This window comes from Salmo salar, chromosome ssa07 (assembly GCF_905237065.1).
Source record: "Salmo salar chromosome ssa07, Ssal_v3.1, whole genome shotgun sequence".
NCBI classification, from domain to species: domain Eukaryota; kingdom Metazoa; phylum Chordata; class Actinopteri; order Salmoniformes; family Salmonidae; genus Salmo; species Salmo salar.
In genome coordinates this window covers 36,458,889-36,483,966 of record NC_059448.1, presented here as the reverse complement: position 1 = coordinate 36,483,966, position 25,078 = coordinate 36,458,889, and the positions used below count along the sequence as shown (strand labels likewise).

At 43.3% G+C, this 25,078-nt stretch overlaps 1 protein-coding gene across 1 annotated transcript in view; it reads left to right on the top strand.

The window, feature by feature from the left end:
- Positions 1 to 25,078, top strand: part of LOC106609118 (proton myo-inositol cotransporter) — a 76,540-nt gene that overhangs the window by 12,198 nt on the left and 39,264 nt on the right. The window contains exon 3 of the mRNA XM_014207560.2: positions 1,629 to 1,837. Within this exon, the coding sequence (XP_014063035.1) occupies positions 1,629 to 1,837 (209 nt within the window). The remainder of the gene's footprint in view (positions 1 to 1,628; positions 1,838 to 25,078) is intronic.

The following is a 25,078-nucleotide window of genomic DNA, read 5'->3' as shown; positions in this document are numbered from 1 at the left end:
CTTTGAAGAATCTCAAATATAAAATATATTTTGGTTACTACATGATTCCATATGTGTTATTTCATAGTTTTGATGTCTTCACTATTATTCTACAATGTAGAAAATAGCAACAATTTAAGAAAAACCCTTGAACGAGTAGGTGTTCTCAAACTTTTGACCGGTAGTGTATGTTCTCACTCTAGTAGCCTACCTGGTTATATTTTGAGAAAACCATCACAAAAATACAAAACAAGACTTGTGAATTTCTGCATTTGCTCCTCACCAATTGCAACATGAAGTCAGAACCAAAGCATTGTGGGAGAAAGAGCATGGGCTGGTATCTTATTTCCTTGGACGACACAAGGTTTAGAACATTTTAAGGTATGCGGCATCCATCTCGCAACAGAGCCTTCAACTGCATTGGGGCATTGCCATTCCACTCCGTTGTGGACCTACCCATTGAAGTGCATGACTCCCGAGTGGTTCAGCAGTCTAAGGCACTGCATCTCAGTGCTAGAGGTGTCACTACAGACCCTGGTTCAATTCCAGACCGTATCACAACCGGACTTGATTGGGAGTCCCATAGGGCGGACCACAATTGGCCCAGCGTCGTCCGGGTTGTGGCCGGGGTCGGCCGTCATTGTAAATAAGAATTTGTTCTTAACTGGCTTGCCTATTTAAATAAAGAATAAATAAAAAAATGTATGTTCATCATGTTCAGCTTCATGTAGGAGAAGTGGCATTTCGATAGCATCCACTTCATTGGCAATAACTAAGGCGAATGCCTTTGTTATCTGCCATTGTCAAGTTTCCCAGAAACAGCAGAAGTTGTACCTTCCCCGACTTAATAATTATCATAAAAAACAAACGTCATTACCATATCATCACAACAAACTTAAAAGTGTTCTCACTTATAGGAATGGATAATTGTTTAAAAGTTGCCTAGCTATTCCATAAAGCCATCACCGAAAACACATTTTTGTTTTTTTTGATAACTAGACAACACAACGTTTGGAACATTTTAAAGTATGTGGGGTCTGTCTCACAACGGAGCCTTCAACTGTAAGGGGGCATTGCCATTCCACTCCGTTGTGGACCTCCCCATTGAAGTGCATGACATCCAGCGCAACGTAACGGAGTGTTTATGGGTAATGTAAACGAGACTTAAGAAAGCTACAGACATGTATGCTGGAACATTGCTACATTGTGGGAGTCAACCCATCAGTGGTCCCTTCTATGCTCCAGCTCATGGGGTTTCTCCTCTCTCACACTCTCAGATGAAACAGCTAATTTATCTCTGTCTCTCCCCTCTCTCTCCTCCTCCCTTTTTCCATCCCTCACCACTGCATTTCCCCCCCTCTCTCCCTATCCTCTCCTCCTCCCCCTCTCCAGGTATACTTTATGGTGGGTCTATTGGTGGTTCCTGCTGTGCTGCAGTTCATGGAGTTTCTCCTCTCAAAGATGAAACAACTAATATATTACATTTTCTCTCTCCCTCGCACCCCCCTCCTGCCAGTGGTTCCTGCTGTATTCAGGTTCATGGGGTTCCTCCTTTTGCCAGAGAGTCACTCACACAGATGAAACAACTAATATATCGCTCTCTCTCTCTCTCTCTCCCTCCTCTCTCTGCCTTTTCTCCTCTTCTCCAGGTATATGTTGGGTCTGTCGATGGTCCCTGCGGTGCTCCAGTTCGTGGGGTTTCTGTTCCTGCCAGAGAGCCCCCGCTGGCTGATCCAGAAAGGCCTTACCCAGAAGGCCCGGCGCGTGCTCAGCCAGATTAGAGGCAATCAGAACATAGACGAGGAGTACGACAGCATCAAGAACAGCATCGAGGAGGAGGAGAAAGACCGCGGAGGAGGTGAGAGGGGAGCAGGAGAAGCACACACACATATGAATAAATTAATGAATGCATCAATGAACATGCACACACACAGGTCTCTCTCTCTCTCTCTCTCTCTCTCTCTCTCTCTCTCTCTCTCTCTCTCTCTCTCTCTCTCTCTCTCTCTCTCTCTCTCTCTCTCTCTCTCTCTCTCTCTCTCTCTCTCTCTCTCTCTCTCTCTCTCTCTCTCTCTCTCTCTCTCTCTCTCTCTCTCTCTCTCTCTCTCTCTCTCTCTCTCTCTCTCTCTCTCTCTCTCTCTCTCTCTCTCTCTCTCTCTCTCTCTCTCTCTCTCTCTCTCTCTCTCTCTCTCTCTCTCTCTCTCTCTCTCTCTCTCTCTCTCTCTCTCTCTCTCTCTCTCTCTCTCTCTCTCTCTCTCAGCTGTTATATAATCTCTGTGTTACACAAATCAGTTAGCCTCTTCTGAGAATCACTAAACGCCAGGCGGCTCAGAATAGACACCGAGAAGACCACATTTTCTGAAATAAGCTTAATTATGGTAGTCACCATTGAAGGTCAGTGCTAAAGTGAATGTATATGTGTGAGTGTATGGAAATATATACATTTACATTACATTTAAGTCATTTAGCAGACGCTCTTATCCAGAGCGACTTACAAAATGGTGCATTCACCTTATGATATCCAGTGGAACAACCACTTTACAATAGTGCATCTAAATCTTTTAAGGGGGGGGTTAGAAGGATTACTTTATCCTATCCTAGGTATTCCTTAAAGAGGTGGGGTTTCAGGTGTCTCCGGAAGGTGGTGATTGACTCCGCTGTCCTGGCGTCGTGAGGGAGCTTGTTCCACCATTGGGGTGCCAGAGCAGCGAACAGTTTTGACTGGGCTGAGCGGGAACTGTGCTTCCTCAGAGGTAGGGGGGCCAGCAGGCCAGTGGTGGATGAACGCAGTGCCCTTGTTTGGGTGTAGGGCCTGATCAGAGCCTGAAGGTATGGAGGTGCCGTTCCCTTCACAGCTCCGTAGGCAATCACCATGGTCTTGTAGCGGATGCGAGCTTCAACTGGAAGCCAGTGGAGAGAGCGGAGGAGCGGGGTGACGTGAGAGAACTTGGGAAGGTTGAACACCAGACGGGCTGCGGCGTTCTGGATGAGTTGTAGGGGTTTAATGGCACAGGCAGGGAGCCCAGCCAACAGCGAGTTGCAGTAATCCAGACGGGAGATGACAAGTGCCTGGATTAGGACCTGCGCCGCTTCCTGTGTGAGGCAGGGTCGTACTCTGCGAATGTTGTAGAGCATGAACTTACAGGATCGGGTCACCGCCTTGACGTTAGTGGAGAACGACAGGGTGTTGTCCAGGATCACGCCAAGGTTCTTAGCACTCTGGGAGGAGGACACAAGGGAGTTGTCAACCGTGATGGCGAGATCATGGAACGGGCAGTCCTTCCCCGGGAGGAATAGCAGCTCCGTCTTGCCGAGGTTCAGCTTGAGCTGGTGATCCGTCATCCACACTGATATGTCTGACAGACATGCAGAGATGCGATTCGCCGCCTGGTTATCAGAAGGGGGAAAGGAGAAGATTAATTGTGTGTCGTCTGCATAGCAATGATAGGAGAGACCATGTGAGGATATGACAGAGCCAAGTGACTTGGTGTATAGCGAGAATAGGAGAGGGCCTAGAACAGAGCCCTGGGGGACACCAGTGGTGAGAGCGCATGGTGCGGAGACAGATTCTCGCCACGCCACCTGGTAGGAGCGACCTATCAGGTAGGACGCAATCCAAGCGTGGGCCGCGCCGGAGATGCCCAACTCGGAGAGGGTGGAGAGGAGGATCTGATGGTTCACAGTATCAAAGGCAGCAGATAGGTCTAGAAGGATGAGAGCAGAGGAGAGCGAGTTAGCTTTAGCAGTGCGGAGAGCCTCTGTGACACAGAGAAGAGCAGTCTCAGTTGAATGCCCAGTCTTGAAACCTGACTGATTAGGATCAAGAAGGTCATTCTGAGAGAGATAGCAGGAGAGCTGGCCAAGGACGGCACGTTCAAGAGTTTTGGAGAGAAAGAAAGAAGGGATACTGGTCTGTAGTTGTTGACATCGGAGGGATCGAGTGTAGGTTTTTTCAGAAGGGGTGCAACTCTCGCTCTCTTGAAGACGGAAGGGACGTAGCCAGCGGTCAAGGATGAGTTGATGAGCGAGGTGAGGAAGGGGAGAAGGTCTCCGGAAATGGTCTGGAGAAGAGAGGAGGGGATAGGGTCAAGTGGGCAGGTTGTTGGGCGGCCGGCCGTCACAAGACGCGAGATTTCATCTGGAGAGAGAGGGGAGAAAGAGGTCAAAGCACAGGGTAGGGCAGTGTGAGCAGGACCAGCGGTGTCGTTTGACTTAGCAAACGAGGATCGGATATCGTCAACCTTCTTTTCAAAATGGTTGACGAAGTCATCCGCAGAGAGGGAGGAGGGGGGAGGGGGAGGAGGATTCAGGAGGGAGGAGAAGGTAGCAAAGAGCTTCCTAGGGTTAGAGGCAGATGCTTGGAATTTAGAGTGGTAGAAAGTGGCTTTAGCAGCAGAGACAGAAGAGGAGAATGTAGAGAGGAGTGAGTGAAAGGATGCCAGGTCCGCAGGGGAGGCGAGTTTTTCCTCCATTTCCGCTCGGCTGCCCGGAGCCCTGTTCTGTGAGCTCGTAGTGAGTCGTCGAGCCACGGAGCAGGAGGGGAGGACCGAGCCGGCCTGGAGGATAGGGGACAGAGAAAATCAAAGGATGCAGAAAGGGAGGAGAGGAGGGTTGAGGAGGCAGAATCAGGAGATAGGTTGGAGAAGGTTTGAGCAGAGGGAAGAGATGATAGGATGGAAGAGGAGAGAGTAGCGGGAGAGAGAGAGCGAAGGTTGGGACGGCGCAATACCATCCGAGTAGGGGCAGAGTGAGAAGTGTTGGATGAGAGCAAGAGGGAAAAGGATACAAGGTAGTGGTCGGAGATTTGGAGGGGAGTTGCAATGAGATTAGTGGAAGAACAGCATCTAGTAAAGATGAGGTCAAGCGTATTGCCTGCCTTGTGAGTAGGGGGGGAAGGTGAGAGGGTGAGGTCAAAAGAGGAGAGGAGTGGAAAGAAGGAGGCAGAGAGGAATGAGTCGAAGGTAGACGTGGGGAGGTTAAAGTCACCCAGAACTGTGAGAGGTGAGCCATCCTCAGGAAAGGAACTTATCAAGGCGTCAAGCTCATTGATGAACTCTCCAAGGGAACCTGGAGGGCGATAAATGATAAGGATGTTAAGCTTGAAAGGGCTGGTAACTGTGACAGCATGGAATTCAAATGAGAAGATAGACAGATGGGTCAGGGGAGAAAGAGAGAATGTCCACTTGGGAGAGATGAGGATTCCAGTGCCACCACCCCGCTGGCTCGATGCTCTAGGGGTATGCGAGAACACGTGGGCAGACGAAGAGAGAGCAGTAGGAGTAGCAGTGTTATCTGTGGTAATCCATGTTTCCGTCAGCGCCAGGAAGTCTAGGGACTGGAGGGTAGCATAGGCTGAGATGAACTCAGCCTTGTTGGCTGCAGACCGGCAGTTCCAGAGGCTGCCGGAGACCTGGAACTCCACGTGGGTCGTGCGCGCTGGGACCACCAGGTTAGAGTGGCAGCGGCCACGCGGTGTGAAGCGTTTGTATGGCCTGTGCAGAGAGGAGAGAACAGGGATAGACAGACACATAGTTGACAAGCTACAGAAGTGTTGTTTCTTGTATTATTGTCTCCTGTGTCTTTAGAGAACTGTTTCACTTTGATATCCTTTTTCTTCTGTCCTGATTTTTATATATGAGTCAAGGCATGGCCATAGACCTAAGCAATGAAACCACCATACATGATAAACTGCAATATCCCCTTGTTGACATGAATACATGTATATGGACAACCAATGGTTAGATAAATTATTGTTTTGTACTGCATTCTCAAGTCAATGACATTGTATGACACCAAGCCATCTCCTGAAAAGAAAGGAGAGGGAAAATAAAGCCTCAGCCAATCAGAGTGCTAGAGTGCGGTCAGTGGGGCCACAATCCAAGAATAAAAAAATACCCTCCTGGCAATAAATTGCAACTCTGATAGTTGTTGGGGGAGGGGGGGTAGTAAACTCACACCTGGGAAAACAGGTGCCTCCTTTGTCCCCTTTCTCCCTGACTTGTTTTCCATGATAACCTCATCCCTTTCTTCCCTGTCTCCATCACCTCTGATGTGATGAGTCACTCTAACCACCAGTCACTCATCCACCCATACACAGCCAGGATTAAAGAGCAATAATAAACACAATGACACATACTGTACAGAGTGACAGAGCAACACAACATCAACAACACAACTAACAACTATATCTGATGATTCATATTTTCTTTTAAAACCACAATTAGAATCCCTCCACAGCCTCATAGAGGATCTAGATACTTTTGCTAATCTCTCTGGATTAGTGTACTATATTATGTATTGGATCACAAAAAAATTCAACTTTTACATTACTGTGTAGTTTACCAATAAAATGGTCTGACGGGGATGTGGACATACTCTGTATACAAATCCCGAAAGAAAGAAATTCTCACTCCAATACAGTTTTATAGAAAGTTAGCAACAATAGATAAGATCTTGCTACCATGGAAAGGATAATACCTGTCTATTTGTGGAAAAATCACCCTGATTAACTCTTTAGTCATATCCCAGTTTACCTATTTGCTTATTGTTTTTCCTACACCTAGTGACCTGCTTTTTAAGTTATATGAACCAAAAAATATTCAATTTTATTTGGAATGGCAAGCCAGACAAAATTAAAAGGGCCTATTTATATAACGAATATGAATTCGGAGGGCAGAAATGATTAAATATTAAAGCATTAGACCTCTCACTAAAGGCATCAGTCATACAAAAGTTATACTTAATTCCGAAATGGTTCTCTAGTAAATTGGTAGGAATGTCTCACCCCATGTTCAAGAATGTCCTTTTCTCCTTTATTCAGATTACAACTGCTCACTTTTGATTGTTTGAAAACGAAATAATCTCCAAAATATCGTTATTTTTTAAACAAGCCTTAGAAAGTTGGTTGCAATTTCAGTTTAATCCACCTGAAAAGACAGAACAAATAATACAACAAATATTGTGGTTAAGCTCAAATATACTAATAGATAAAAAAGTGTATTTTTAGATAAAATGTTTAAAAAGGTATTTCTGTAAATGATATCATAAATAGGACTGGTGGAGTTATGTCACACATGCAGCTAACACAGACATATGGAAATGTCTGCTCTACCCAAAATTACAACCAATTAATTGCAGCATTACCACAAAAATGGAATAGGCAAGTAGAAGGGGGAAAGTAAGGAACTTGTCTGTCGGCCCTGCATTAAAGAACATAAATGGTTAAAGAAAATTGTGATTAATAAAAACATATACCAATTTAATTTAAGAACCAAAATATTGACAGCTGTGCCTTATAAATGGCAAAATAGTTGGGAAGAGATTTTCGATGTACCCATTCCATGGCACATGGTTTACGAATTGACACGCAAAACAACGCCAGATTCAAAACTTTGAATTTTTCAATTTAAATTATTATACAAAATTCTTGCAACTAATAGAATGTTATATATATGGGGGATACAATCTTCCCAGGTCTGCAGATTCTGCTGTGAGGAGGCAGAGTCATTAGATCATTTATTTTGGTATTGTCCATATGTAGCTCGTTTTTGGTCACAGGTCCAGGAATGGCTGAAGAATTGCAACATTTGCCTAGAACTAATGCTGCAGATAGCAATACTGAGTGATTTGAAAAGTCAGTCAATCAATCAATAATACAATAATTATTTTTGCAAAAATGTTTATCTTTAATTTACAATCTGTATAAGCTATGAGAATAGAAAGGTTCAGTATTTTTGTGAAACATCACAGCACAGTTGAAAAATATATGGCAAATAGAAATCCAAAATGGATGGTGTTGAGAGATAGATGGGAGGGGTTGAATGGAGCTGAAGGGTGGGACTAATAACAAGATAACCAATGTTAAACATACGGGGTCTGTAAAATGTATATAGGTTCAGAAATTCTGTGAAATAGCACAGCTACAAATAGAAATCAAACTGGATGGACATCAGAAATGGAGGAAGGATTAAAAACAAATAAAATATGACTATTGTAAAATAGATTGTGTCTTTAAAAAATGTGTATAATATGTATAAACTGAAGGAAGAAGCCTAAGTATTATTGTTAATTCATTTACTGCAATTGGGGGAAGGGTGGTAGGGTTTGCGGGGAATAATAAAGGTATATTCTAAAAAAAGTATGCGTATGTATGTATGTATTTATTTATTTATATATATATTTTTTTATTTTTTATTTACCCCCCAAAAATATGGGGGATTGGAAATGATGCAGACAATTAGATTGATGGAAGCAACAATCTTTCCGCAATATTAAAGCTGATCCACCCCTTAAGAAACATCTGTATCAATCACTGCTCTCTGATCTCTGTTTCTCTTTGTTAGAGTATATCTTATTAAAGCACTGGGCTTCCATCTCTGCTGTAGAATATGTTAGAAATGCCTGTCATGGATGAATTTCCTGTCATCTTAGTACTACTAAGATAATATTTAATCTAAGATAATCTTTCCTGAAATTATTTTATCTTAATCCTATACGAAGCTTCCAGGAAACTCACCCCATGTTTTTATTCAGGCCTACTGAACTTATTATATCTACATATATTAACCTATTTTACCTGGTGTATATGGCTGGGAACAAGCCTATTACCAGTCAACATGATAATGTTTTCCTCTTTACAAGAGTGTTTTATCTCAGCGTTAGTTTGACACCGTAGTAGCCTAATAGGGTGAAGGAGGCTCACACACAGTAAGTCAGACACACAGGTAATTAAATTAACAGAAGAGGCACCATGCTTCTCAACGCTGTTTCCTTTGTGATAATGACCTCTGTGTGACGGTGGAACGACAGCCTCTGAGCTACTCACTGACCCTGGATTGTTGGTCTTTTATATTACTGAGTTTCAGACACGGGGAGGATTCAATATATTACGAAATATTGATGGGTCTGTGGGGTAATATTCTGTGAGAAGAGAGTGGTTTGCGTGCGTGTATCCATGTGTCTGTCTCTCTGTCTCTCTCTCTCTCTGTGTGTGTACAGTATATCCACGTGTCTCTGTGTGTGTGTCTCCGTTTGTGTGTGCTGTTTTGATGTGCAGCCGGCTGTGTGATCAAGACTATAGGTTGATTTGGAGAGAGAGGCAGAGGAGCTGTTAGAGCCCCTGATGATACTAATCACAGGACTGATACTAACAACACAACACACCAGTCAATGGACTCTGATTACTGTGTTCTTAGAGGGGGAGAAAGGGGAGAGGGGAGAGGGCAGAGAGGGGGGGATGAAAGACGGAGAGAAATAGAAAAACGGGGGGAGGAAAAAGAGAGGGAGAGAGAGAGAGAACAAACACAGATTCTCTTCCAGCGAGGGAGAAAATTAGAGAAGCTAAGAAAAGAGAATGTGAGGTTTAGAGAGAAAGGGATGGCAAGGAAGAGTGAAATTAGAGGCTTTTGTTTTTAGCTAAAGCTTTCTTTGACATCCGAAAGGGTTCTTCGGCTGTCCCCATAGGATAACACTTTTCTGTTCCAGGTAGAACCTTTTTTGCTTCCAGGTATAACTCTTTTGAGGTCCATGTAGAACCCTCTGTGTAAAGGGTTCTACTATGGGGACAGCCAAAGCACCATTTTAGGTTCTAGATAGCAACTTTTTTTTGTACTGCATATAGTATTAATAATTTATTCCATTTGTGAAGTGGTTTTCATTATACAGAATAATCTCAAAGTGCATAGACAGGGCAACTGACACAAGGAACACAGCTGACATTACAAGGGACAAGGACACCAAGGAGCCCAGCTATCAACAGAAACCTTCCTAAGGAGAAAAGTCTTTAGGCCCGTTTTAAAGGAGCCCAGAGTCTGTGGTGCCTTCAGGTGGCCTGGGAGAGCATTCCAGAGAACTGGGGGCGGTTGAGCTGAAAGGCCGATTCCCCCAAGGAGCAGTGCTTGGTCCTGGGGGATGGAGGAGCAGGCTATTGCTTGACCATAGGGTGCGGGTGGGGTTATAGAGGGAGAGTAGTTTGAGATAAGGAGGGGCATTGCCATGACTTTCCATACACTGGAAAGTCAGCAGGAGGGTTTTGAATTCGATCCGGAATGAGATGGGGAACCAGTGCAGAGGTGCCAGGATGGGGGTGATGTGATGGTGTTTCCGCTCTCTCATCAGGATCCTGGCAGCGTTGTTCTGGATGTATTGGAGCTTCTGGAGACTCCTGCCAGGGATCCCGATGAAGAGTGCATTGCAGTAGTGCAGCATTGAGACGATAAGGCATGGGCGAGGTTCTCTGCATCCGACTGAGTGAGGGTAGGACGGAGTTTGGCAATGTTCTTGAGGCGATAGAATTACGCTTTACACAGTTGTTTGATGTGGCTGTCAAAGGTCAGGGAGGAATCAAGTTTTAACACCCAGATTGGAAACTGAGTGGGAGAGAGGGATGTTCTGTCCTGCAATACTGTATAGATGTTACAGCTGTCAAAGGCTTTGTCTTTCAACTATATAATTAACTAGTCTTCAACGGGTTTCTAGACAGGTTCTGAGATACCTCACAGCTAACTGCCTCAGAAATGATTGTTACAGCCCTTTTTATATATATATTTTTTTTAAACATATTTTTCAGCCATGAAGAAATGTTTTATCCTATGCTTACCATCCACGGCAATTTCCCCACAGCACAATCTCCCCATTTGATTCATAATTGCCATTTAGCTCTCAATGGCTGCTTTGCTTTCAGGTAATTGAATGATGCAGTATGTCATTCATAATGAATACAAGGTAATATTTGTTATCTGCTCGCTGTACAAATTTACAATGAGGTTTTATGCAATATTCCTCCCTCTCTTTCTTTCTCTTTCTTTTTCTCTCATTCTCTCTCTCTTTCTCGCTCACTGAGATATGGGCAAAAGAAGCAGATAAGAAATTAGATGAGATATTACACAGTTAGATATTAATCCAGGAGATAGAGAGTGTAGCACAAGTCATGCCTCTTCTTCTGCTCCTCTTCTGCTTAATTCATAATTTAGCATTTTTACAATTTTATGGAATCCTGTTGGTTGGTGCTTTAGATCTGATTAAATCCTGTATCTGTTGAACTAGCATAATTTGGATTTATGTAATGTAGATGTTCAAATAGATTCCTTCAGTCATTATTGCCTGAAGATGGGATGCATCCCAAATGGTACCCTATATAGCCCCATAGGTATTTGGTATTTTATTAGGATCCCCATTAGCTGTTGCAAAAGCAGCAGCTACACTTCCTGGGGTCCACACAAAACATAATACAGAACATCAATAGACAAGAACAGCTCAAGGACAGAACTACATGAATTTGTTAATAAAGGCACACGTAGCTTACATATCAATGCATACACAAAAACTGTCTAGGTCAAATAGGGGAGAGGCGTTGTGCCGCAAGGTGTTGCTATATCTGTTTTTTGAAACCAGGTTTGCTGTTTATTTGAGCAATATGAGATGGAAGGAAGTTCCATGCAATAAGGGATCTATATAATACTGTACGCTTTCTTGAATTTGTTCTGGATTTGGTGACTGTGAAAAGACCCCTGGTGGCATGTCTGGTGGGATAAGTGTGTGTCAGAGCTGTGTGGAAGTTGACTATGTAAACAATTTGGGATTTTCAACACAATGTTTCTTATAAAAAGAAGAAGTGATGTAGTCAGTCTCTCCTCAACTCTTAGCCAAGAGATACTGGCATGCATAGTATTTATATTAGCCCTCTGATTACAATTAAGAACAAAACGTGTCGCTCTCTTCTGGGCCAGCTGCAGCTTAACTAGGTATTTCCTTGCAGCACTGGACCACACGACTGGACAATAATCAAGATTAGACAAAACTAGAGCCTGCAGAACTTGCTTTTTGGAGTATGGTGTCAAAAAAATCAGAGCATCTATTTATTACAGCTAGACCTCTCCCCATCTTTACAACCATTGAATCTATATGTTTTGACCGTGACAGTTTACAATCTAAGGTAATGCCAAGTAATTTAGTCTCCTCAACTTGTTCAACAGCCACACCATTCATTATCAGATTCAGCTGAGGTCTAGAACTTAAGGAATGATTTGTACCAAAGACAATGCTCAATTTCTTTCAACCAATCATCAGTCATTTGTGTCAGTGCAGTACATGTTGAGTGCCCTTATCTATGCTGAAAGCATGCTGAAAATCTGTTGTTAATTTGTTTACAGAGAAATAGCATTGTATTTGGTCAAACACCATTTTTTCCAACAGTTTGCTAAGAGCTGGCAGCAAGCTTATAGGTCTGCTATTAGAACCGGTAAAGGCCGCTTTACCACTCTTGGGTAGCGGAATTACTTTGGCTTCCCTCCAGGCCTGAGGACTCTGGTCAAAAGTACTGCACTATGTTGTGAATAGAGTGCTATTTGGTACACAGACAAAGTCATTCACCCGTTGTATTATTGTCTTATTATTCGGTAATTTGGATTTCGTATGAGGTGTGTCGTGGTATGTTACAGTCGAATGACACCCATGTTAATTTCCTAGCATCGTTATCTGGAGACACAAGGGGATTTGCATTGTTATTTGAAATAAGGGATAATTTAATATTAACATGCTAGCGGGGGTTATCTTCTAATTCAGTTCAGCTAATCGACTTTTGAATGAATATTCCTTTATTCTGTTTATTTCTGTTTATTATTAAGCTCAAGGAAACAATTTTGAAACAAACTGAATTAGTTTATCTTGCTGAATATGTTTTCAATGATTTTACCCATAAATATATTTGACATGTGGATACAAACAACAATTTTCACAGACATCAACTATTAACTACTTTATGATATTAGATGAGCTGAAAAAAAGTAGTCAGATGAAGCAGATGCTAAACTACATGAATGTTTTGCTAGCACAGACTGGAATAGGTTCCGGAATTGTTCCGATGGCATTGAGGAGTACACCACATCACTCACTGGCTTTATCAATAAGTGCATCGAGGACGTCATCCCCACAGTGACTGTGGATTATAGGCAACATTCACACTGAGCTAAAGGGTAGAGCTGCCACTTTCAAGGAGTGGGACTCTAACCCGGACGCTTATAAGAAATCCCGCTATGCCCTCTGTTCAAACCATCAAACAGACAAAGCGTCAATACAGGACTAAGGTCGAATCGTACTACACCAGCTCCAACGCTCGTCGGATGTGGCAGGGCCTGCAAACTATTACAGACTACAAAGGGAAGCACAGCAGAAAGATGCCCAGTGACACGAGCCTACCAGATTAACTAAATTACTTCTATGCTCGCTTCGAGGCAAGTAACACTGAAACATGCATGAGAGCATCAGCTGTTCTGGACGATTGTGTGGTCACACTCTCCACAGCCGATGTGATTAAGACCTTTAAACAGGTCAACATTCACAAGGCCGCAGGGCCAGACAGATTACCAAAACGTGTACTCCGAGCATGCGCTGACCAACTGGCAAGTGTCTTCATGGACATTTTCAACCTCTCTCTGTCTGAGTCTGTAATACCAACATGTTTCAAGTAGACCACCATAGTCCCTGTGCCCAAGAACACAAAGGTAACCTGTCTAAATGACTACCGACCCGTAGCACTCACGTCTGTAGCCATGAAATGCTTTGAAAGGCTGGTCATGGCTCACATCGGCGATATCATTTACAAAATAGCCTCCAACACTCTACTCAGCAAATTGCATACAGTCTATCACAGTGCCATCCGTTTTGTCACCAAAGCCCCATATACTACCCACCACTGCGACCTGTATGCTCTCGTTGGCTGGTCCTCATTACATGTTTGTCGCCAAACCCACTGGCTCCAGGTTATCTATAAGTCTTTGCTATGTAAAGTTCCACCTTATCTCAGCTCACTGGTCACCATAGCAACACCCACCTGTAGCACACGCTCCAGCAGGTATATGTCACTGGTCATCCCCAAAGCCAACTGTCACGACTTCCACCGAAGTCGGTCCCTCTCCTTGTTCGTTTGGCGGTCGACGTCACCGGCCTTCTAGCCATCGCCGATCCACTTTTCTTTTCTATTTGTTTTGTCTTCGTCTTACACACCTGGTTTCAATCCCCCAATTACCTGTTCATTATTTAACCCTCTGTTCCCCATGTTTGTTTGTGAGTAATTGTTTTTTGTATTGCGGTCCGTATTGTGTGGCCTTGTATTTACTACGTGTATTGTGATATATTTTGAGTAAAATTGCTTTCTTTACTCTTATCTGCTGTCCTGCGCCTGACTCATCTCACCAGCTACACACAGACGCTTTACACCAACACCTCATTTGGCCGCCTTTCCTTCCAGTTCTCTGATGCCAATGACTGGAACGAATTGCAAAAATCACTGAAGTTGGAGACTTATATCTCCCTCACTGACTTTAAGCATCAGCTGTCAGAGCAGCTTACCGATCGCAGCAGCTGTACACAGCCCATCTGTAAATAGCCCATCCAACCAACTACCTACCTCATCCCCATATTTGTTTTTATTTTTCTGCTATTTTGCACACCAGCACATCCTTATCTGCACATCTACCACTCCAGTGTTAATTGCTAAATTGTAATTACTTCGCAACTATGGCCTATTTATTGCCTCCTTACTTCATTTGCACACACTGTATACAGATTTCTCTATTGTGTTATTGACTGTACGACACCGTTATCCCAGAAACCCTAGACCCACTCCAATTTGCATACCGCACCAACAGATCCACAGATGATGCAATCTCTATTGCACTCCACACTGCCCTTTCACACCAGGACAAAAGGAACACCTATGTGAGAATGCTATTCATTGACTACAGCTCAGCGTTCAACACCATAGTGCCCTCAAAGCTCTAAGCTAAGGACCCTGGGACTAAACACCTCCCTCTGCAACTGGATCCTGGACTTCATGACATCCACCCCCAGGTGGTAAGGGTAGGTAACAACACATCCGCCACGCTGATCCTCAACACGGGGGCCTCTCAGGGGTGCATACTCAGTCCCCTCCTGTACTCCCTGTTCATTCATGACTGCACGGCCTGGCACAACTCCAACACCATCATTAAGTTTGCTGATGACACAACATTGGTAGGCCTGATCACCGAGAACAATGAGACAGCCTACAGCCTATAGGAGGTCAGAGACCTGACCGTGTGGTGCCAGGACAACCTCTCCCTCAACGTGATCAAGACAAAGGAGATGATTGTGGACTACAAGAAAATGAGGACCGAGCACGTCCCCATTTTCATTGACAGGGCTGTAGTGTAGCAGGTTGACAGCTTCAAGTTTCTTGGCGTCCACATCACCAACAAACTAACATGGTCCAAGCACACGAAAACAGTAATGAATAGGGCACGACAAAGCCTATTCAGGAGACTGAAAAGATTTGGCATGGGTCCTCAGATCCTCAAAAGGTTTTACAGCTGCACCATCGAGAGCATCCTGACGGGTTGCATCACTGCCTGGTATGGCAACTGCTCGGCCTCCGACAGCAAGGCACTTCAGTGGGTAGTGCGTACGGCCCAGTACATCACCGGGGCCAAGCTTCCTGCCGGCCAGGACCTCTATACCAGGCGGTGTCAGAGGAAGGCCCTAAACATTGTCAAAGACTTCAGCCACCCTAGTCATAGACTGTTCTCTCTGCTACCGCACGGCAAGCAGTACCGGAGCGCTAAGTCTAGGTCCAAGAGGCTCCTAAATAGCTTCTACTCCCAAGCCATAAAACTCCTGAACAGCTAATCAAATGGCTACTCAGACTGTTATTATCTATGCATAGTCACTTTAATAACTCTACCTACATGTACATATTACCTCAATTTCCTCGACACCGGTGCCCCCGCACATTGACTCTGAACTGGTACCCCCTGAATATAGCCTCACTATTGTTATTTACTGCTGCCCTTTAATAATTAGTTATTCTTATCTCTTACTTTTTTTTAGGTTTTTTCTTAACTGCATTGTTGGTTAATAGCTGTTGTATTCGGCGCAAGTGACAAATAGAATTCGGTTTGATATTGTACAGAGAGGGCCATTAAATTCAACGAAGATCCCAGTCAAGTCATTATGTAATGATGTAAAGGAAGCATTAGAGGAGAATGGAAGGCAGATGATCTCTGTCAGAGCAGATGAAAGCATAATGAATGAAGATTTAGGACTGACCTTTTGTGTTGAGATGTGAATGAAGACAGAGCTATACTCTCACTCTCCACCAGTCTGATACTGGCCAACTTATAAGCTATCTTCCCCTCTGTTATTTGAGGTCTGTGAAGCACAGTAACAACCCTGTACATTTGTATTAGTCATACCCCATAGCTCAGGGTTGCTGGTGGATTGGAAATTATTTTTGCCTTGATTCACCCATATCCACTTTTCCAATTTAATGAATATTACATCCTTAACAGTACAAAGTCCCCATAATAATAGCCATCCAAGAACAACCTACGCACAAACCTCTCGGTACTCAAATGGATCCTAGTAAACACAGGTTATCGCTCTTCAATGTTCTCAGCGGACTTACATCACATTTTTCATTATTGCTAAGAGAACATTGTGTGAGTAGTAATATCCAGAGTTGTAAATGCTCCCTCTCTCGCTCTCTCGCTCTCTCTCTCCCATTTGTATTGGGGCAGGTGTTAGTCTGGGAACCATTTTTTCCCAGACGAACCACATAATGGGCCCAGATTTGAACCTCTAGACTCCCAGCTCCTAGCCAGAGCAACACCTTAGGGGCTGAGTTGATTGGTTGAAACTGGAGGTGTGTGTGTTGCGCATGTGTTTTTGGAACAGCTCACATGTGATCACGTGAAATTCATCTGGTTTTTCCGTAAGGGTTCACATGGGGACGAAACCCTATGACGTTGTATAGTCAGTGTTTGTCACGTGTATGTGAGGGTGGTGAGTGATGTATGTACTGTACGTTAGTCGTTTCCTCCTGTACACAGAGATAGCCCCATACCTGCTTTGATTGAATGGATCAGTTTGACCATTGATTTTTGTCCTATTTTTGTGGAGAAAATGCTTTGTTTTTTGTCTTCTGAAAGCACCACAGAATGCCTTCTTTTAAAGGGCCCCAAGTAACTTTGTAGCAGACATCTTTTGGCAAGGTTTCAGAATCCTATCCAACAGAGATTCTGTTGTTGCGGTGGTATACAAGCCTTTTTGTCAGGTTTCAAGCTTCTACTAAATGAATAAGGGGACTCAATCATGAGGAAAATAGCTCTGATAGAAAGGCTATCTTTTTGTATTCACCAGCAAGGACAGAGGCATCACATTTTAAAGAGAGACGGAGGCAGTAGTTAGAAACAGATAACATAAGTATTCCTGCAACATTATTTTGCTGAAATATAGTTTCATCTGTAAAAAATAAAGCTACTTGATTGTACCCAAATTGGCCATTTACATTTTTAGGATTCATATAATATTTTATAAATATAGTACCCGACATCCGACTTGGACCATAGTCCTTCCTAATAATAATTAAGACCTAAGCAATCCCCAAAACATTTCAAATGTATCCCATGGAAGCCCCAGTTCCCACACCAATCCCACCCAAAATGGACAGTATACAATATCAGTTCTCTATGTCTGAGAAGAGGTATGAAGCTTTGGCTTGGAGTATTGTTTCTTCATACAGTTGAAATTGGAAGTTTACATACACTTAGGTTGGAGTCATTAAAACTGGTTTTTCAAGTCGGTTAGGACATCTACTTTGTGCATGACACAAGTAATTTTTCCAACAATTGTTTACAGATTATTTCACTTATAATTCACTGTATCACAATTCCAGTGGGTCAGAAGTTTATATACACTAAGTTGACTGTGCCTTTAAACAGCATGGTAAATTCCAGAAAATTATGTCATGGCTTTAGAAGCTTCTGATAGGCTAATTGACATAATTTGAGTCAATTGGAGGTGTACCTGTGGATGTATTTCAAGGCCTACCTTCAAACTCAGTGCCTCTTTGCTTGACATCAACGGAAAATCAAAAGAAATCCGTCAAGACCTCAGAAAAGAATTGTAGACCTCCACAAGTCTGGTTCATCCTTTTCAAACGCTTCAACGTACCACGTTCATCTGTACAAACAATAGTACGCAAGTATAAACACCATGGGACCACGCAGCCATCATACCGCTCAGGAAAGAGACGTGTTCTGTCTCCTAGAGATGAACGTACTTTGGATGCGAAAAGTGCAAATCAATTCCAGAACAACAGCAAAGGACCTTGTGAAGATGCTGGAAGAGACCGGTACAAAAGTAGCTATATCCCCAGTAAAACGAGTCCTATATCGACATAACCTGAAAGGCCGCTCAGCAAGGAAGAAGCCACTGCTCCAAAACCGCCATAAAAAAGCCAGACTACGGTTTGCACCTGCACATGGGGACAAAGATCGTACTTTTTGGAGAAATGTCCTCTGGTCTGATGAAACAAAAACCGTTTGGCCATAATAACCATCGTTATGTTTGGAGGAAAAAGGGGGAGGCTTGCAAGCCGAGACCACCATCGCAACCGTGAAGCACGGGGGTGGCAGCATCATGTTGTGGGGGTGCTTTGCTGCAGGAGTACCTGGTGCACTTCACAAAATAGATGGCATCATGAGGGAGGAACATTATGTGGATATATTGAAGCAACATCTCAAGACATCAGTCAGGAAGTTAAAGCTTGGTCGCAAATGGGTCTTCCAAATGGACAATGACCCCAAGCATACTTCCAAAGTTGTGGCAAATTGCCTTAAGGACAACAAATTCAAGGTATTGGAGTGGCCATTACAAAGCCCTGACCTCAATCCTATAGAAAATTTGTGGGCAGAACTGAAAAAGCCTGTGCGAGCAAGGAGGCCTACAAACTTAACTCAGTTACACCAGCTCTGTCAGGAGGAATGGGCCAAAATTCACCCAACTTATTGTGGGAAGCTTGTGGAAGGCTACCCGAAATGTTTGACCCAAGTTAAACAATTTATAGGCAATGCTACCAAATACTAATTGAGTGTATGTAAACTTCTGACCCACTGGGAATGTGATGAAAGAAATAAAAGCTGAAATAAATCATTCTCTCTACTATTATTCTGACATTTCACATTCTTAAAATAAAGTGGTGATCCTAACTGACCTAAGACAGGGAATTTTTACTAGGATTAAATGTCAGGCATTGTGAAAAACTGAGTTGAAATGTATTTGGCTAAGGTGTATGTACATTTCCGACTTCAACTGTATATGCTCAATATGAATGCTCAATGTCAATGCAATCATAACGGTCCATAGGTGGGCTAGAGGAAAGTATCATAATTTCAGTGAATGATCACGAATGAAGGGAGATGGGAATACAGATTGTAATCTGAAACTATGAAATGCAGTAAACGTACACTGTCGTGACTTTACTTTCATTACTCTGATGACTGTTATTTATCGAATCAACTATGTTTAAAAGTTACCCGATTTAAATGAATCATGTAACAACTAACTCATTAAGAATTTGGTGCACCACGAGAGCGGTTGTTTAAAGAGTTACCATATCCCGAATTAAACTCTAAAGGTCTTTACCTATCACATCCATAAAACAGTCAATGTATTAATCATTACCTCTTATCATATCATCATTCTGAACAGTCATAACCTCCTGCATCTGCATAAAACCCAGCCTTACTTATGATTCAGTACTACACAAATTGGTTTAATTATTTATTTACTAGCTACTAAATGATAACATAGGATAAACATACACACTTAATACATTAGAAAAGGTCCCTAGCAGACTGGTACAACGTATGGCGGCTTGTTACCAAGGAGAATGACAGGGAGGGAGAGCTAGAGAGAGATAAAGACATACCTTTGATACATTTTAGGAACTACTCTCACAGTAATCATATACTTTAACACGAACTGCTGCCCGTATGGAGTAAGAAATCATGAATCTATTTCCGTGTGATTGCCTTCGTTCGCCGTTTATCTTTGTCGGAACCAGGCCTTCTTAGAAAGGGTGTTGGGCCTTTCCTCTGCATGTTTGTAAGGCTCTAATTGTCCAAAAGGTGTTTCTCTGTTGTTCTCCTCTCATTCGCTCCTGAAGCTTCATTGAAGATAGGCTAGCCAGCCGTGTCGATGGTTCCAGTTGGGTGATGAGAGTAGTGTACTACGGTGATTTGACAGAGTAGTAGAATGTTCCCACTTAAATTCACTTTCAAAGAGATTTTACTTAGGACAGCTAATCAGCCGTACCAGTGATTGTCTAGGAGGTGACTTTATTGTCTCAACCACGTTTGAGATTCAGCGTTCAAACCACTTTATACATGGGCTGAAACTCTCTGTCTTTCCTGGTCTACATGTCAGGCTGACACACTCTCTGACCTCAGTCGGAGCGTGGCTACTTACTGTGCAAAGTTTATTGAAGACAATTATCTTTTATGGCTCCTAAAATCACATTCCTATCTTAACAAAAATACTGTCATAATTGTTCATATTTCATGCACAATGTAAAGGATGGAGACTTCGTACATGTAGTGTATATAGTTTTCAAGTTACAGTATTTCATTCATAACACTTTTAATGACATCACAAAATAACAACCCATATGACATTATTATTCTTTAGCTCACCTCTGACCATTCCCCACATTCTCTGTTAGGAATATTTTTCCAGTATTCACTTTAGAACGTGTTAGAGTTTCAGCGTGAAAAGTCTCTGGAGACAATTTGGAGAGTTGTGTTCTCTGGATCTCCTTTAATTTATGACAGGGTGTGAGCTGTCAACCCCCCACCAGCTCCCTCTGTGGGTGAGAGAGGGTCTGGTTATTGTCATCCATTGCCGAGCTGATTTGACCCATTCGGATCCACACAGGACAGTCATGACAACTGAAAATCTTAGCTAACTGTTAAATAATACAAGTACTAAAACTGAGCTAGAGAAGTAGAAGTGGAGAAGTAAAAAAAGGCATCCCTCCTGTCTCCTGGCTGTCTGTGTGAAATGTGATCTAACTCTCACCGGTCTCCCTTTTCTACTCTTAGCTAACCTGGAAAAGATTTCTAACTAGGAAGACAAGATTTCTTAACACTTCAACCTCAAAGGGAACACCTACCTAACTGTAGCTCTCTGCTCTCGCCCATGCATGATGAAATTACACTGAGATAAGCTTTCTCATCTAATTGATCAATTGATCATTGAGATGTTTGTTGCATTGTTGTATTTGCCTGTTTGCACTGGGAGGTTTTTAAAACAGTATCAGTCTTTTTACTGACATCAACATCTCCGTTTGCTTCAAAGTAAAGGGATGTCTTCTACTCTTCTGTCATCCTGATTGTGTTCTTGTCTTCTGCTCTTCTTTTCTTTTCTCATTCATATTAAACTGTATATCAGTGTCTCATGAGAAGACAGCAGAGTGTTATTGACTGTAACTCAGTGTCAGTGTTTGTTCTTCTGTAAAGCTAAATGCAATGGAACGTAACAGAATAGGCCTGATCAGAAAGGATGGATAACTAGATCTGTGTCTCACAGACCAGACAGCAGATCTATCACACAGGGATAGGTTTACAGACAAAAGGACAATGTCAGGGAACAGAGAGTCCAGACAGACTAGGAGAATTGGGCATACATGTGTGTGTTTCAGACCCCTTGACTTTTTACACATTTTGTTAAGTTACAGCCTTATTCTAAAATGGATTAAATCGTTTTTCCCCCCTCATCAAACTATACACATTACCCTATAATAACAAAGGAAAAATAGGTTTTTAGAAATGTTTAGTAATTTATGAAATATCACATTTACATAAGTATTCAGACCCTTTACTCAGTACTTTGTTGAAGCACCTTTGTCAGCGATAACAGCCTCGAGTCTTCTTTGGTATGACGCTAAAAGCTTGGCACACCTGTATTTGGGGAGTTTCTCCAATTCTTCTCTGCAGATCTTCTCAAGCTCTGTCGGGTTGGATGGTGAGCTATTTTCAGGTCTTTCCAGAGATGTGTGATCGGGTTCAAGTCTGGGCTCTGGCTGGGCCACTCAAGGACATTCAGAGACTTGTACTGAAGCCACTCCTGCGTTGTCTTGGCTGGCGAATCGCATCTCTGCATGTCTGGCAGACATATCAGTGTGAATGACGGATCACCACCTCAAGCTGAACCTCGGCAAGACGGAGCTGCTCTTCCTCCCGGGGAAGGACTGCCCGTTCCATGATCTCGCCATCACGGTTGACAACTCCCTTGTGTCCTCCTCCCAGAGTGCTAAGAGCCTCGGCGTGACCCTGGACAACACCCTGTCGTTCTCCACTAACATCAAGGCGGTGACCCGATCCTGTAGGTTCATGCTCTACAACATTCGCAGAGTACGACCCTGCCTCACACAGGAAGCGGCGCAGGTCCTAATCCAGGCACTTGTCATCTCCCGTCTGGATTACTGCAACTCGTTGTTGGCTGGGCTCCCTGCCTGTGCCATTAAACCCCTACAACTCATCCAGAACGCCGCAGCCCGTCTGGTGTTCAACCTTCCCAAGTTCTCTCACGTCACCCCGCTCCTCCGCTCTCTCACTGGCTTCCAGTCGAAGCTCGCATCCGCTACAAGACCATGGTGCTTGCCTACGGAGCTGTGAGGGGAACGGCACCTCCGTACCTTCAGGCTCTGATCAGGCCCTACACCCAAACAAGGGCACTGCGTTCATCCACCTCTGGCCTGCTCGCCTCCCTACCTCTGAGGAAGCACAGTTCCCGCTCAGCCCAGTCAAAACTGTTCGCTGCTCTGGCACCCCAATGGTGGAACAAGCTCCCTCACGACGCCAGGACAGCGGAGTCAATCACCACCTTCCGGAGACACCTGAAACCCCACCTCTTCAAGGAATACCTGGGATAGGATAAAGTAATCCTTCTAACCCCCCCTTAAAAGATTTAGATGCACTATTGTAAAGTGGTTGTTCCACTGGATATTATAAGGTGAATGCACCAATTTGTAAGTCGCTCTGGATAAGAGCGTCTGCTAAATGACTTAAATGTAAATGTGTGCTTAAGGTAGTTGTCCTGTTGGAAGGTGGAACCTTCGTCTTAGGTCCTGTGCGCTCTGGAGCAGGTTTTCATCAAGGATCTCTCTGTACTTTGCTCCGTTCATCTTTGCCTCGATCCTGACTAGTCTCCAATCCCTGCCACAGAAAAACATCCCCACAGCATGATGCTGCCATCATCATGTTTCACCGTATTCATGGTGCCAGATTTCCTCCAGACATAACGCTTGGCATTCAGGACAAAGAGTTCAAGAGTTCTAAGGCCACTGTGTTCTTGGGGACTTTAGACACTTCAGACATTTTTGGTAGCCTCTCCCAAATCTCTGCCTCGACACAATCCTGTCTCGGAGCTCTACAGACAATTCCTCCGACCTTATGGCTTGGTTTTTGCTCTGACATGCACTGTCAACTGTGGGACCTTATATAGACAGGTGTGTGCCTTTCCAAATCATGTCCAATCAATTGAATTTACCACAGGTGGACTCAAATCAAGTTGTAGAAACATCTCATGGATGATCAATAGAAACAGGATGCACCTGAGCTCAATTTTGAGTCTCATAGCAAAGGGTCTGAATACTTATGGAAATAAGGTATCTGTTTTTTATTTTTAATACATTTGCAAAAATGTCTAAAAAACTGTTTTCGTTTTGTCATTATGGGGTATTGTGTGTAGATTGCTTAGGATTTTTTTATTTAATACATTTTTGAATAAGGCTGTAACATAACAGAATGTGGAAAAAGTCAAGGGCTCTGAATACTCTCCTAAGGCACTGTATGTGTGTGTGTGTGTGTGCTCTCGAAGATACATTATATGTCTATGTGTCTGTCTTACTGTCTGTCTGACTGGGCTTGGCTCTTGGCAACCGCCGGTGGCCGGCCCTCAGTGCCCTCGGATAACCACCCAGCTGCTACCCTCATACATCTGTAGAGAAGGAACAACAAAGCGGGAAAGGAGGAGAGGATAGATGGAGAGGAGAGAAAAAAGAGGGGTGTGGAGAGGAGAGAGAGGAGAGGGGGAGAGAGGAGAGACTGTCAATTTTAAAGTGCATAGCTTTCTAATAATTTTCTAAGAAATGTACTGACCTTGCGGAAATCTCTTACAGACACTTAGTCAAATGACATGTGGGACAGAAATAGCTATTTCCATAAACTCTGAAAGGAATGGAATTGGTTGTTAATCTTCCTGTAGATGGAAGTTCCATTGACCTCTTCATTAAGTTCCTTGGGTTAACTTGATTGGGTATTATCCAAGGTCCTGTCTGTCCCAAACCTAATCAAACTATCTATTGACGACAGAGGATGGCATTCCACAACCTTACAAATGACTTATTGATCAATAATAAGATAGGGACATTAATCTCCATTGCTTATCAGTAGCTGGATTGGAATCCTAATCAGTATACTGAAAAGTTGAATCCTTCTCAAAGGAACGTAATATATAATCAACATGTTGTCAAACGTCTCGGTCTCTTTCACTCACTCACTCCCCCATCCCTTCCTCTCTCTTTCTCTTATTTCCTTTCTCCCTATCTTCCTCCCCCACATGCCCTCTTTGTCACTCTCCATCTCTCTCCTTGCTCACTCCGTCTCTCACTTTCTCTCTCTCTCTCTTGGCACTGTGGCTACATTCATCCTGTCACTCTCCTTTGTGTAGCCTAAGACAGGCAGTGGAGAGAGATCAATTAAATGTTTCCACTGTAGTAATCAAACAGTGATGCGTGCCTGTGCAGAAGGTTCCATGAGAGAACAACTAGGAACCCTTTCTGCGATATTTGATGTGCAGAATAAAACATCCCAGTTAATGAAGCTATCGCTACACCAACATTGGAAAATTCACTCTAATTGGAGTCGCTTGGGTGTTTCCCTGGCGACATTTGCCAAGGGGAAATTAGATAATTGGGGATTCCATTGGCTGATATCAAAGGGGAGAAGATATCCCATAACACTGGCCTCATCTGACTGTACACTAATTAGGTTTTAATTCAGCTGTGTGTATTCTGTTTCCTTTATAATGTATGGCTACTGCACTCTGTAGGTTTGATATGAGTAATATGGAGTGAAATTAAAGAGAGGAGCAGTGTCTTTGTGGTAGACTTGTAAAGGATAGGTGGTGCAAGTATAATGGCTAAAACGGCTTTTATGGTTACAGCGGAACACATTACTTGGACAGACAGACCGCCGTGAACCAACCGGGACAGATATAGATAAAT